The 14,338-nt window shown below is 38.8% G+C and overlaps 1 protein-coding gene across 2 annotated transcripts in view; it reads left to right on the top strand.

The window, feature by feature from the left end:
- Nucleotides 1–14,338, top strand: part of LOC113066065 (transcriptional activator GLI3) — a 302,707-nt gene that overhangs the window by 163,149 nt on the left and 125,220 nt on the right. For both annotated transcript variants that reach the window (XR_003279117.1, XM_026237669.1), the window contains exon 4: nucleotides 6,994–7,099. Coding sequence is in view for 1 of the 2 variants with exons in the window: in XM_026237669.1 (XP_026093454.1) it covers nucleotides 6,994–7,099 (106 nt within the window). In the remaining variant the exon portion in view is untranslated. The remainder of the gene's footprint in view (nucleotides 1–6,993; nucleotides 7,100–14,338) is intronic.

Below are 14,338 nucleotides of genomic sequence, written 5' to 3'. Positions count from 1 at the left end.
CCTGAAACAAATCACAATCAATAACCACTCTATGTAATGGTACAGACAAAACATTTAAGCCCATTCCACGAACTGGAATAAAACTGCCAATTTCAGACTCTTTGGATAAAGGTAACACGCCTGCCTGAATAAATGAATCAAATGCTCCCGTGTCCCTCAAAATATTCACCGGCACTTTTACCTCACTGCCAACCAGATTCACATAACCCCTTCTCACAAACGGCAAATAAGACTTCATAGCAGCTGAACACGAGCTGTCTACAGGGTAACCCGAATCTCCGGTTGTCAGATTTCCAGGCACAGCCAAGCCCGCGCCTTTTACCTGAGAACCTGGAACAAATTTTGTCTTATGAGCCTTAAGCATGTAGCAGTCAGCCTCCCAATGACCGCGTTTATGACAATAGTTGCAACGTTTATCCGCTTCACGTGAACCACCACCCCCGTCGGACTGAAAAACTCTATTTGTACGAGACGAAACATCAGGCATTGTACTCATCCCAGTCCCTATATAATTCGTTGGAACCCTGTGTTCAACAAATGCATGTTTATGTATCAACACAAAATCATCAGCCAGCGCAGCTGCTTCAGCCACAGTTTTTGCCTTTTGCTCACTGATATATATGGCAACACGTTCGGGAACTGAGTCTTTAAACTGTTCCAATATAACGAGTTCCCATAAACTCTCAAAATCAGTGACCTCAGCAGACGCACACCATCGTGAAAAGCAAGTGGTTAAATCTCGCACAAATTCTAGATGGCTCTGCTTCGGACCTTTTTTCCAAGATCTAAATCTTTGTCTGTAATATTCTGGAACGCGTTCATAAGCCTTCAACACGGCAGCTTTCACCCTTACATAATCTTGACTATCTGCCGCAGTTACTGCTGAATAGGCCTCTTGAGCTTTACCAGTTAACACGCATTGAAGCATCAAAGCACGAGCTGCGGCCGGCCAGTTACGTGCATCTGCAACCCTTTCAAATAGCAGAAAAAAAGAATCTGGATCACTCTCCGAAAACTTCGGCACCAGTCGCAAATTTCCCAACACATCAAAATCAGAGCTAAGCTGCTGAGGATCTGAAGCTAACTCCAAATTCACTCCAGGTCGAGATGTACTTTTACCCTCGCGAATCACCTCGAGTTGATGTTCCAAATCCAAGCGCGTTTGCTCAGTTTGCTGACGCAACTTTTCCACAGCCAAATCTTTCTCGATTGTGGCGTTCACTTTATATTTATCATATTCTATTTGCAACATAAAAAGTTCTTTCCTCTCTGCAAAACTCAATCCCTCCATTGATACAGGCGCAAAAGACGAATCAGTCAATTTTTCTTCCACCAAAATTTTCTGTTCAACCAATTTACTCTTTACACTGCCTTTTATTTTTTATTTTTTAGAACTACTACTAACCTCAACTTGATAGTAGTCTGCCAACTGCAGCAGCTGCTCTTTTGTACATTGCTCAAACGCCTTTTCCGACGGACAAGCAATAAATTCCTCCACAATCGACATTATCAAAATGCGCAAAAACAGCTCAGCAAGTATATGACTCAAAACACACAATGGCCAAGATCTAAAAGCAAAGGATGTCCCCCTAACTAACTCAGCCCCCAAAAGCTACCTACCTAAACTAAAACCTTTCTCTTCATGCAGTTACCGGCGGTGGGCATTTAAGCACCAACGCCCGCTGGACAGGACAAGCAACCAGAACCTGGCGACTCGCCCCAGACCACGGATGTGCGCCCGAGACAATTGCTCTAACCGCCTTCACCACAACACTACAAAACCCAGCCCAAAAAAAAAAAAAAAAAAAATCCAAAAGAGCAACGCCACTACACCTAACAGGGACACCGATTGCAGCCCATGAATACTCAGTAACACAGTCATACACTTATTTACCTGAATTGTTGCGCACCAAAGTCGAAAAAAAAGAGAGAGAAGGAGAGAAAGAGAGAGAGAGAGAGAGAGAAAAAAAAAAAACCAAACTCACCGCACACAAAGTTTCAACTGCGTCCGCTTCAAACAAAGCCACTTTGTCGCCTCAGGATTCCAACACCTGATCGAAGCAATAATAAATCCTCAACATCAGCTGACGTACAGTATGACGACACACTATACACAATATTCTGACCCGACCTCGCAAAACAAAACCAAAAACAATACAACACCTACTCCATAACTTAATAAAATAACAATTAAGCGATATAACGGATCAAAACCAACGGACGAGCCCCCACTTGTCATGACCTGGCTCTAAAGCCATGACAAAACTAAAAGGACGCAGTTTTAACCCACAAAAATGAAATTTATTAACTGAACAAAAACACCAATACAACAACTAACATAACATAATACAACAGTGACGTGTGAGAATCAGTAAAGTCAGTAGAATGAGGTGCATGTTTGAATGAATGGATCGTATACTGTTGCGTGTTGCATGAACAAAACAACCAGTGCACGGGAGAGAAGGGCTCTCTCCCCACAAAGAGAGTGGCAGGTTTATAAAGGCGTGAAACACCTGGGCCCAGGTGTCCCCAATCTCGCTGACAAATGATAGCCACGCCCCCTGCAACAGAGAACATACCATACACAAGGAAACAGTCCTGACCAACAGGCCATCACAAGATGCTGAGGAAAAAGTTTGTTCCTTCACCTCATATCGTTCTTTTTGTTTAATAAATTGACCAATTTGACATCTAAATGTAAGATTTTATTATTTACAAGACAATTAACATGAAGAGCTGCTGTAAAGTACTTTTGAACGCTGTAATTAACCCGGAGAGACTGCACTGAATGGAGGAAAAACGAGAGAGGGAGAGTAACGTTAAAGTTAAAAAGAAAAGCCTAACAAAGTCGCTGACAATGATGAAGGATACAGATGATGACATGCAAGTTTGCCGCACTGACATTCAAATAGAGCACCCAAATGTAGTGCAAGGCATGACAGTTTCTTTACCGGATTCAACGCCCAGCACCCCTGATCCGAAGAAAAGTGAAAATGAACTGTCTCTGTCTGAATTTCAAGAAAACATCATGCGTTGCATAAATGAAAGAGTCAACTGATTAGAGGAGCTCTTAAGAGCAAATACGGTGAGCATTGAAGCTTTGAAGGTAATCAACAGAAATTCCTTTTCAATTAAGTAAAGGATGTCAAAGATGAGGTGAAAATTTTGAAAAAGGACACAAAGGCGATGCATGAGGTCAGTGATGCGCATAGCAAGAAAATGTCGGCGCTCGATTTCAGGCTTAATGAAGTAGAACGGTACAAAAAGAAGATGGAATTAGAGATTGTACGGTCTGACTGAGCAGACCAGTGAAGACGTAAAGGCACAAGTCGTGGATATCTGTTGTGCAATTCTTCCAGAGCTAACCACTAAAATACAACAAGATGTAGACATAGTACACCAGCTCGGAAGAAAATTTGATGGAAACGCCACGGGAGGGAGAACCGTCGTCATCCAGTTCATGTCTAGATCCGTACGAGATATGCTTTGGAAAGCGGCGAAAACCAGCACCTACCTGAAGTCCAAGGATCTACGGTTTGGAGAACATTTAACTACTATGGACAAAGCTATACGCAGACAACTGTGGCCAAAAGTGGAGGCTGCTCGGCAGGTGGGAAAGAAGGCTTACTTCGTCTGCGTACAAGCCTTCGTTGATGGAAAGGAAATACCTCTCTAAGGTTTTGTATATGATTACTCGCATAATTCTTGATAAAGAACTGCATATGGACACAATTCTGCACGTGTTAGTATACGGTTACAAGTGCAGTCATCATCTGGATGGAATTTTGTGACATTTACAACAGAATATTTAATTTCAGTTTACGGTCAGAATGGATCCTTGTTAACTGAAATTAAACAATTTATTGCACTTGCACTGCATAGTATTGATAAGTTTTGATTTAAAGTAATATTAAGGTCAATTTGGGTTGTAAGTTCTACTTTTGAGATGTAGGAACATGTTTTGTTTCATATTTGTTCAATCTTAAGTGGCTAAAATAGCAAACTGGTATCTTTGTCAGTTTTATCTTTAAATATCAGGGGAATTCGAGATTTGCTGAAAAGGAAAGCAGTTTTTTTTGTTTTGCAGGAAATTTAAATTTGATTTTTATTTTATTCAAGAAACACACGCATCTTTGTCAGATCATAATTTTTGTAAGAGCCAATGGGGGGGGGGGGGTGATTTATGGATGTCATATGGGAGTAATCGATCAGCTGGTGCTGCAGTATTAAAAGGTACATTTAAGGGGAAAATAATTCTAACCAAAATGCATGATTCAGGTCGATGGGTGATACTGGTTATAGAAAAGAATGCTGAAATTTTTATTTTGGGAAATATTTACGCAAGTAATTTTACCACACAAAACAAAACTTTATTTTTGAATTTTGAAGACCAGATTGAAAAAATAGAGGAACAATATAGCAATGCGAAATTAGTACTTGGAGGGGATTTCAATACAATATGGGATTTTGAAAAGGATTGTTTTCCACCTCATCTAAGTAACAGGTCTGTTCTTCCAGAATTTAATAATATGTGTTCTACTCTGGATTTGATTGATATATGGAGAAATACGTATCCAGACAAAATTCAATTTACATGGTGTAAAGGAAACCTTTCTCAACAGTCATGTATAGACTATTGGTTAATTTCTTACAGATCACAAAGCTATTTTTCTCTCATTAAATACAACTAAATCCAAAAGTCCCCATTATTTCGCCTTATCTTTCTGCATTGCTTTACTTTCTTCATTTATTTCTCGTATTCATAGATCCGTCTCTGTTCCGCCGACATAATAAATGTGCAAAAATAAAAGAGCTCTGGAATGTTTAGTCACGCCTCAGTGAAGTTCTGAAGGTGTTGCCCCTGGCAATCGATAGCGTGTCCTACCATCATGGCCGATCAGCTCAGACCCCTCCCAAATCAACCCAAATCGGCACGTGACTCCTCATTCTTAATACGTGAGGAATCAACAGAATCAACATATAGGTTTCTGAATAAACATGCTTTCCCGGGATAAACGCACTGCTTTGGTGATATGCGCAATTCTGTGTGCTGAAAAGTCAAAAAAAAAAAAAAAAAGAAAGAAAAAAAAGGAGTAGCTATATCTAGACGCGCAGGTGGCTCAGAGGCCGTGGCCAATATGGTTTATCCATTTTGCAACGTGAACTGGAGGTAAGCAGGCATTTTTCCCCCTCTTTTTTTATTTTTCTTAGCCATAACTCCACAAGTTTTCCATCCATCACTTCAGTCCACACTACACGCCATGTCACCATGGTTTCGTTTATTGTTTCGCGCAGTGAGGGAAAAAACGGTTCGTAGCCCTGCTTCAATAGTGCGATACATCACGATAGGCGACCAAAATTTGTGACATGTCGGAAATCCATCCCACCAACCGATCGCCGGTCTGGAGAGTTTAATCGCCTCTCGTTTCCCCTTGTACACTGCACGAACACTGCACGACAAACGACGCACGAAAATGCAGAAAATCGGCCCGACCTGAAAAAGAGTCACACAAGTCAGAATTCGGCTCAAAATCGGATGAAAATCGCACAGTGTATGCCCGGCCTTAAGCAGTCTGTGCTGAGTGAGTAGAGTATGTTTGCTAATTGATCTGCCACAATATGCAAGCCTCTATGCATGCAAACCTCCAAGATCCAGTGTGGAGGATTGAACATTAAAACGCAAAGTACATTTTTTTTAAAAAGGAAGAATCTATGAATATGTTTATAATCTTTCTAATTTACAGTTAAGGGTGAATGTGGTCTCTGCAACTCTGTTCCAATAAAACTGCTGCTTATGTAATGCAGATTTTTGTCTTCACTATTTTCTTTAGGTTATATAGCTATACCATGCATGTCCATGCAAATGCTATGGTTATTTATACACACACACACACACACACAGATACACACATACATATATGGTCTATGCATATATTGCAATATATTGGAAAATATAAATATTAAATCCCATATATGAGAATATATTGCCTTGCCTAATATATTACATGATATTTTCCGATATACAGCAATATATTTTTGTTTCATAAGGGGCCTGATGTTAGTGCTGCATTTGGCAGCTTGTATTGTATAGAATTGGACCCAGATGTTGGGCATTGATCCCTGGGCACACCCTTTAAACACTGTGGCACACAGTTGACCGATGTTTACAAGCGAAAAAATATGTCTGCCTCTGCACCCTCCCTTGTTACAGTGCCAGAGCCCACTGCCATTCTTAATTACTGTTGCTAGGTTTCACTTTATATGCTCCCCATTTCAGTAACAAAAAGTATCATGATAATACCAGTTTTGATTGATCAGATTACAATAGTATTACAATCTGATTCCAACACTATATATTTAAAAGATGTGAAAATTTTTAATTCTCCGCAAACCAGCAAATGTTTAGCTACATTTTGTGAGCAAAAATCTTTATACTGTGGAAATGTATGAAGTATGACTCACATCTCTCTGATCCAGTTCCTTGGAATAATCCTAATCTACCAACCAAGGATCCAGCACCCCAAACCCTACTCAACAATTACAGCGCCCCCGATTTTTATTGGAATTTTAAACTGAGAAGCTACTGTATATTTCTATAACATATAAATTAAATAAGGATGCTAATGTTACACATAGACCCACATTACACGCACAAGATTTGTCAAGTATGGTGAAAACAATGAAACAATGAAAATCCTCCACATTTTCACTTTGATTAGATTGCTCAAGCATGGTCCCAGATAACACGCACTGTACCTTCAACAATATATTTTATCATGCTAAAAAAAGGTCTAACCACATATGTTTTTAATGGACTTTTAAAATTTGCTTTGCTTGAGGAATGAACATATAGTAATATAGTAATTATTTTTGCCATGTTAGTTTTAAATTCTATGAATCCACGCTACTAAACAAATTACTGTCTACCATGGTATTTATGTTTAAACATTTAATCACAATTCATTTTTTAAAACTCTCTTTTTCATTTTACAGCTACACCTCAGTTCTTTCCTGGTTTTCATCCTCCAGTACCAATCGATGATAGACACACACAAGGCCGATACATTTATGAACCCTCGCCAGTACCTCCGCTACACGTGTGAGTAAATGCACAGATTAACACAACTTTACTTATGTCTATTCCCATGTTTAAAGCCACAATGAATGTAATTAAAGCCACCTTCTATCGAGTGTTAAAGAAAGACGCTACAGGTAAAGCCATTGTTTGTGAAAATATATATATTAAATACCAAGATGATGGCATGTTTACATGCTGTGGCTTCTCTCTCTCCTGTCAAAACGGCATTTTTGTTTTTGTACGTCTTCATCGCGTCTACCAGTCTTTCAGTGCGCATACAACCATGAGTTTCTGTTCAATGTTGGCAGAACCATGTTTTTAGAGTTAAATTCCGGGCATGACGACGAGCTGTAGGATCTCAGTGTGCTCCAGAGGCCTACACCATCACCAGCCCCCACTACTGCATCTCACCCACAGCGGAGGCACCACAAATGGCGTGAGAGAAAGCAGAAAAGGGGTAAACGCAGAGGTATCCGGGCTAGGCTAACAGCTTACCCACACAAGCCAGCCATCCCCACCATTTAACTGGCTAATGTACGCTCTTTGGACAATAAACTGGACTACATCTGAATACTAAACTCAACTCAGAGGACTGTAAGAGACTGTTGGGTTTTTGTGCTCTACCAGCTAACATGATATAGAGTGGACAGAGTTCTCGTCGAGGTAGGTAAGACCCATGGTGGCGGGCTTTGTGTTTACATCAATGATGTGTGGTGCCGCAATGCTATTGTGGTCTGCAAACACTGCTCTTCCCTGGTGGAGTTTATGATTACCGTATTTTTCAGACTATAAGTCGCACCTGAGTATGAGTCGCATCAGTCCAAAAATATGTCATGATGAGGAAAAAATATATATATGTCGCACTGGACTATAAGTCGCATTTATTTAGAACCAAGAACCAAGAGAAAACATTACCGTCTCCAGCCTCGAGAGGGCGCTCTATGTCTTCAGTGTAGACTACAGGAGCACTGAGCAGCATATAGCGCCCTCTGGCGGCAGGAGACGGTAATGTTTTCTCTTGGTTCATGTCTCTTAGTTCATTTCTGACGGTTCATGTCAAATGAATTTTGATAAATAAATCGCACCTGACTATAAGTCGCAGGACCAGCCAAACTATGAAAAAAAGTGTGACTTATAGTCCGGAAAATACGGTATTAAGTTTCCGTTCTATCTACGAGGGAATATACAGCTATATAATGCTTATTGCTGTATACATTCCTCCCAGCTCCAACAACAGCAACAGGAGCGAGGCACTAAATGAACTGTACCAGCATATCAGTGAGCAGTAGACAGCCCACCCTGATGCTTTTCTCATCTTAGCTGGGGATTTCAACCATGCAGACTTAAAGAGTATGTTTCCAAAAACACACCAACACATAGACTTTCCAACACTGGGAAACAACACTCTGGACTTTGATTACACCACCCAGCGAGGAGCGTACAAGGCCCTTCTCCACCACCACCACCTCAGACCACATCAATGTCATGCTAATTACTGCATACAGACTGCTTGTTAAAGTCTCCAAACCATTTCACAAACAGATAAAAGTGTGGCCGGAAGGGTCATCAGAGCTACTGCAAGAATGTTTTACTAACACTCACTCTAATATGTGTAAGCAGGCTGCCACATACAATAACACCACAGACCTCCAAGAGTACTCAGAGATGGTCACTGCCTACATCACCAATTGATGGATGATGTAACAGTCACAAAGACCATCAATGTGTGGGCCAATCAGAAGCCATGGATGACAGGGGAGGTCTACAGACTCCTGAAGGCTCGGAACGCTGCCTTCAGAGCTAGATATGAGGTGGGCCTGAAGACAGCTAGGGCCATCTATCCCGAGGCATCAGAAAGGGTTAAGAGGCATTACTCCAGGAGGATAGCCCATCGATTCAGTGACTGCAGAGACACTCTGAGTCTATGGCAGGGGATACTGACCATTACGGACTACAAACCCCACCTCAGACCTGTGACAGCACCATCTCCCTGCTGAACGAACTGAATGCCTTCTTCGCTCGCTTTGAGGCACAAAAGTGCACCACTGCACAGAAGACTCCACCTCCTCCCGGCGACCAGGTGATGATACTGTCCCTGGACAGGCTGAGGAGAGTCCGCAGCTGGATCAATGTACGCAAAGCTCCAGGGTTAGACAACATTCCTGGGCGTGTATTGAGAGACACAGTGCAGTGGAACTCACTAATGACTTCACAGAAATTTTCAGCATCTCACTAACTTAGGCTGTCGTCCCAACATGCTTCAAAGCTACCACCATCATTCCAGTCCCAAAGAAGCTGTCTCCATCCTACTTCAATGACTACCATCCTGTTGCACTTATTCCTATTTCCATGAAGTGCTTTGAACGGCAAGTCATCCACCACATCAAGTCTGTTCCCTACCATATCGATCTAACTGCTTGACCAATGATGCCATCGCCACTGCCCTCCACTCAGCACTCAGACATCTGGATAAAAAAGACTCATACGTCAGAATGCTGTTCATAAACTTCAGCATTCAACACAATCATCCCTCAACAGCTCATTCACAAACTGGTCCAGCTGAGGCTCAATACTTTCGCTGCAACTGGCTGTTGGACTTTCTGACTTGAAGAGCTCAGGCAGTAAAGGTCGGCAGCAACCCATCCAGCACCATCACACTGAACACTGGGGCCCCCCAAGGATGTTGACGCATGACTGCACACCATCACACAGCTCCAACCTTCATTAAGTTTATAGATGACTTGACTGTTGTGGGTCCCATTAGCAACAGAGATGAGACAAACTACATGAGCAAGGTGAGCCGCCTGGCCGTTTGGTGTAGTGACAACCATTTCTCACTGAATGTGGAGAAGATGAAGGAGATTGTTGACTTCAGGATAGTGTGCACTCATGCTCCTATGACCGTCAAAGGTGTGACTGTGGAAAGAGTTAGCAGCACCAAGTTCCTGCCTGTGCACACCACAGAGGACCTCTCCTGGACTGACAACACCACAGCACATTGCAAGAAAGTGTCTCTACATCCTCTGCAAACTGAGCAAGCATTCTGACTAGCTGCATCACTGTCTGGTTTTGCGGCTGCAACTCGTCCTGTAGGAAGACCCTTCAACACATAGTGTTGTTTGTGTGTGAGAGATTCTTAAATGTTGGATGTTTTCCCTGTTGGGAAGAGGTAAAAAAATTTATTTTTACAGTTGATCACTAGGTGGGACCATTAACCCTTAAGATAGGCCTGTGCAAATAAAGGCTTAGTTTCTGGCTTGTATATGGAGTTATATGGAGTATAACAGCAAATTATTTTGTTTGTGTGTGTGAGAGAGAGAGAGAGAGAAAGAGAGGGTGTGAGAGAGACCTTTGTGCACTTACCTTGATGTATCTGAAAAATCAAAATTTGCACCTCATGCTCTCAGAACTACATAGAGTAAACAGTAAAAAAAGAAGTGTGTTTATGCACCTGCTGCCTTTTGATGGTAAAAAAAAGTATGGATGGTCTATGTGTTGAATGCTTACCTTTTCTTGATGGTAAAGCCAGTTTAAATCTTAAAATCCTGTAAAATAAATCTACTTTGCATACATTTTTTGAACATTATGTATTATGAACCAAAATGCAATACCAACTTCAAATAAGCTGCAGCTCGTTGGAGGGGTCAAGCTGCATAATCATTTCTAAAACTTCAGTACAAGTCAAGCCCTTTCTCATGTTGCTTGCTGCTCTTCTCACCATTACCGATTGCATGCACGTGTTTAAATCCACGTACTTTGCTTTTGTTTAGTCTATACTTATCACCACCATCAAAAGGCATGTGCATAAATACACTTTTGTTTACTCTATGTAGTTCTGAGAGCTGAGGTGTACATTTTGGTTTTCTCCAATATATCAAGGTAAGTGCACAAAGGTCTCTCTCACACTCTTTCTCTCTCTCTCTCTCTCTCTCTCTATCTCTTTCTTTCTCTCTCACACACACATACACACACAATATAATATGGTGTTATACTCCATATAGCTTCATATACAAGTCAGACACTAAGCTTTTTTTGCACAGGCCTATCTAAAGGGTTAATGGTCCCACCTAGTGATCAACTGTAAAAATAACAAATTTTACCTCTTCACAAAAGGGAAAACAACAAACAATCAAGAATGCATGATTATATGGTGTAATGGCTTTGCAATCAAAAAATGTCATTATAATGGAAGTCAATGGGGCAAAAGCAGCAACCAACAAAACATTACGGAGAAAAAATGTAAACCTAATGCTGCGCAAAAACTAAAAATACATGTAAGCCAATGCTGCTGCTAATCTTTGACATACTTTTATATTGAAAATGAGTCATTTTGTTGTTTTTCCCCCCAAATCAGTGACATCATTTATGAACTTGGCAATTAAAGAGTTAAAATCTTGGATTAATAAAAAAAAAAAAAAAAAAAAAATTTGGTAGTTTTGATCAGGACTGAAGTTGATTAACAGATTTATGCAAAAAAAAAAAAAAAAAAAAAAAAAAAATTATGTACTAAAATCATTATTATGATTATAATTATTATCATTATCATAGCACTATTTGTTTATTTCACTGGTTTGCACTCTATCTGTCATGTGCCTTTATTTTTCTTTTTTAACATTTGTATAGTTGTATTTTATATTTAATCTTTACTTATCTGTATTTTATGCTTTACAGTTAGTGTTATCTGTATGCACCTAGGGTCTGAGAGTAATACATTTTCATGTGGAAGATTGAAAATAAAGCAGACTTTGACTTTAATATACTTTTTTACATTTACATTGTACTTTTTTAAGTGACTTACAAATGAGGACAATGGAAGCAATCAAAAACAACAAAAACAGCAATGATACATAAGTGCTATAACAAGTCTCATTAGCATAAACAGAGTACAAATAGCAAGGGCTTTTAAATAATATAATAAATACAAAGAAAACAGATAGAATAGAAAAAGAATAGAGCAATATAGTGATATATATATATATATATATATATATATATATATATATATATATATATATATATATATATATAATAACTTAAATTACACTTTCAGTTTTGATCGTACAGATAAGATCAATACATCAATCGAATCTGTAAAGGGTCTAAATTTTTTGAATACAGATATAATAACAACAGAACTTTGTGCACTTATAAAATAAAGATAACAAACAAGGTGTGCTGTCTGCAGCCTGTTCTTCATTTACAAACATGTTATTAAAATGAACTGTTACTCTGTGAATACTCAACGAAGAGACTTGAGAGAGATATCTATAGAAAGCTTGACATGTCTACTTTTAAACTAAACAAGTGCCACCGGAAACAGATATTCTGTGATAAAATAATACATATGAAAACAATGCGATGTCCGTTTTTCACGTCTACCTTCATTATATCTAATGTGACCACGCCTCCGCGCTGAACTCGCTATTCAGATTCAAACTGAAGCGCGCGGCTTGAATACGCCCACACAGAAGAAAAAGCAGTGAGGCTGTTCTTCAAGTTCTTTTATTTTACTGTTTGCTTTGCTATGAGAGGAATAAGACATAATTAATCCCGAAAAGATGTGATGTGGTTGAGGATTTGAGATTAGGATTTCCTCAGAAAAAAAGGATGAAGTGCTTTATTCAGCAGAGATAATAAACATGAGTAAGTCTCTTTTTATTTATGTATATACTTGTGCTAGTTTTCACATAAACTGTAAACATTTTACTAGTTAGACTTTTTCCAAAATATAATTCCTGACTAAATGTATAATCAAGTGAAACATTATGAAGTTTCAGTAACAATATACAATAATATACCATTCAAAAGCTTGGTGTAAATAATATTAATGTAACAAATAAATGTAACTGTAACAGATGTAATAATGCTGTTCTTTCAATTTATCCCCCCTAATAAACCTGAAAAAAATATTCTCAGCTCTTTTCAACATTAATAATAATAATGATAATGATGATAATAATAACAATAAATGTTTTTTTTTTGTTGTTGTTGTAGAAAATCAGATTATTAAGATAAAGATTTTCGTTTTGTATAAATTGTATCTTAATTTTGATCAGTGTTTTATCAATCAATTGCCCGTATTTTATAAATTAGAAGCAAATATATAGCAGACAATGTAATAAGGCGCCGGCACAATCACTTGCATGTGAACTGGAGGGCGCCGAAACTCAGCTTGTGCCTCACAGATTTGAGAAATGTAGGCTATATATTACATGGAATGAGCGAGCAGAGTGTAATATATGGAGAAATCGCTCTCCGCTCACGAGCTCTGATCGGAACAAACCCAAGCCTCAATGTCTGCTGACCTTGCAGAAACATCAAAATATACATAGCCACACTAGACTATTTTAGAAAAAATTATGAGCTTATTGACGATTTTTTTGTATAATTCTTGACAAAATTAGAATATATCAAGGATTTTTTTTTTTCGTATTTTTTATTTTAATTTTTTGCCTAGTTCCTACATCTATGGCCCAATGATGATATGATGAGCATTTATTACATTTAGTCAGGTCAGGAAGCAGGTCGGGTACAATATTTTCTTTGCAGTCCGAGTTATGGTCGGGTTAGTTGAAAATGTCGGTCGGGTGCGGGTTATTAATACATTGACCCGAGCATCACTTATATATATATATATATATATATATATATATATATATATATATATATATACCCTAGTGAAAAATAAATATATACATAACTGTATCTAAAATAGATTTATTTCATGATAAGTATCATCAATCAATCTAAAAATAGATAGACATTTCTATACTAACTGAAGATACATTATATATGTAGTTATGTCATGCTTCCATCAAGCACAAACTTAGTGCAGTATAAATTAATTTGTAAAATACCATACTTTTTACAAATGCATTTGGAGAAGGATGAAATAATATACATACACACACACACACACACACATACATATATATATATATATATATATATATATATATATATATATATATATATATATATATATATATATATGCATGCATGCATTGATTAACACACGCAGTAACACACATCCCTCTCACAATGTATTATTTTACAGAACTATCGCTTTTGCCGCTCAGAAATATTCTTGCAATCAAGAAGCATGTATCAGAAGATCTGCACTCCTGCGCAGTTAGCGCTCACACTCACTGATCTATATATATAACTGAACCGCGAATGATCACACTAGTCAAATGAACCATGTCTCTACCCACCCATCAAGTGTAGTCCCGCTGCAATGGGTTCCGCGATCATGCAGGC

Source organism: Carassius auratus, chromosome 49, assembly GCF_003368295.1.
Source record: "Carassius auratus strain Wakin chromosome 49, ASM336829v1, whole genome shotgun sequence".
Lineage (NCBI taxonomy): Eukaryota > Metazoa > Chordata > Actinopteri > Cypriniformes > Cyprinidae > Carassius > Carassius auratus.
This window is presented reverse-complemented; position numbering and strand designations above follow the sequence as displayed.